At 49.3% G+C, this 1,654-nt stretch overlaps 1 protein-coding gene across 1 annotated transcript; it reads left to right on the forward strand.

Moving 5' to 3' along the window:
- The first annotated feature begins 243 nt into the window (after positions 1 to 243).
- Positions 244 to 1,188, forward strand: LOC100722404 (olfactory receptor 13G1-like). Its single transcript, XM_003479578.2, has one exon. It carries the CDS (start codon positions 244 to 246, stop codon positions 1,186 to 1,188), a length of 945 nt encoding a protein of 314 aa, XP_003479626.2.
- The last annotated feature ends 466 nt before the right edge of the window (positions 1,189 to 1,654 follow it).

Raw genomic sequence — 1,654 nt, forward strand, 5'->3', positions numbered from 1 at the left:
AAGAGGGGTCTTGGTCTCTGCAGTGGTCCTGCTCCTCCAGCTCCAGTGGCATCCCAGCTGGGAGGGACAATGATCTGATGACCAGTGAACAAGTCACTTGCAAAGACCCTCTCACCAATGGTATGGCTTGGATGCGGCCAGACAATGTAGTGTTGACTTTTTGTTCTTTTTAGAATAAGCTAAAATCACAGGACTTTGGCTGTACAAAACATGTACAGCCAGTAAGGCAATGCAGTTTCCCCAATGGATCCACAGTTCACACACAGTACTGGGCTGAACCAGACACTGGTCACTGAATTCCTCATCTTGGGATTTTCCCTTGGGCCTAGCCTACAAACGCTGCTCTTTTTTGCCTTCCTCTTCCTCTACACAGCTGCTCTTTCAGGAAACCTGCTCATTGTGGTGGCCATTAGTGCCAGCCCAGCTCTGCACACCCCCATGTACTTTTTTCTGGTTAATCTAGCCCTGGTGGACATCCTCTGCACCTCCACCATCCTGCCCAAGCTGCTAAGCATCATGGTAGCAAGCAAGACCATCTCCTACAGGGGCTGCATGGCACAGCTCTTCTTCTTTACGTGGTCAATGGGGGCCGAGCTGCTGCTTTTCTCAGCCATGGCCTATGACCGCTACGTGGCCATCTGCCAGCCATTGCACTATAGTGCATTGATGGGACCACACATGTGTGCATTCCTAGCTGGGGTTGTGTGGGCCATCAGCCTCACCAACACCTCAATCAACAGCTGCCTCACCATGGGTCTGCAGTTCTGCAAGTCCAACATAGTTGAACATTTCTTTTGTGAGATCCCTCCTCTTCTGAAACTCTCCTGCTCCCCAACTCACCTGAATGAGGCCATGGCCTTTGCAGCAGATTTACTCCTGGCTGTGGGGAACTTCTCTGTGACAGTTCTCTCCTATGGCTTCATTGTCAACAGCATCCTTCACATTCGGTCTGCCAAAGGCAAGTGGAGAGCCTTCTCCACCTGCTCCTCCCACTTGCTAGTGGTCAGCATGTACTACTCCACTGTCATTTACACCTACATCCGTCCTGCGTCCAGCTATGCCCTGAACAAGGACAAGGTGGTATCGGTCATCTACACATCTGTGGCACCCACCCTGAATACCCTCATCTACACTCTGAGAAACAAGGATGTCAAAGTTGCACTCAGGAGACTTCTCTTCTGCAGCTGAGCCTGGCCAGACATCAGCAACCTCATGGTGGCCCAGTGTGTGTCTGGGATATGGTGGGTATGACTGAGGGTATAGCTTTCATAAAAGGCTGATTCCTGATTTTTGAGGACATATTCTGTGGAACTGAGTGGAAACCATTTTGACAGTGCTGTATTTTGGACTTTGAGGAAGCCATGACTTCTCTAACATGGTGTGATTGAGGGGGTGTCCCATGTTTCTGTGAAAGATGAGCACTAAATGAATTTAAGAAATCTCCAGAGATGGGCATAACCTTTTCAGCAGCCCTTCTGTCTCTGTTTTCCACAAGGCAGGGGCTCTGGAGAAACACCACTATGGCTGTCCTACATGTTTACAGATAAGTGTGGTCTTTGCCTTAGTGATAGCTGGCATGTGTTCAGGTTGCTTGGGAAGATGAAGGAGGATGGAGATTTTAGAAGGATAGTTCTTTCCTGTAAACAAAGTCTCC

This window comes from Cavia porcellus, unplaced genomic scaffold (genome assembly GCF_034190915.1).
Source record: "Cavia porcellus strain 051 isolate PalLab524CR breed Dunkin Hartley unplaced genomic scaffold, mCavPor4.1 scaffold_2, whole genome shotgun sequence".
Lineage (NCBI taxonomy): Eukaryota > Metazoa > Chordata > Mammalia > Rodentia > Caviidae > Cavia > Cavia porcellus.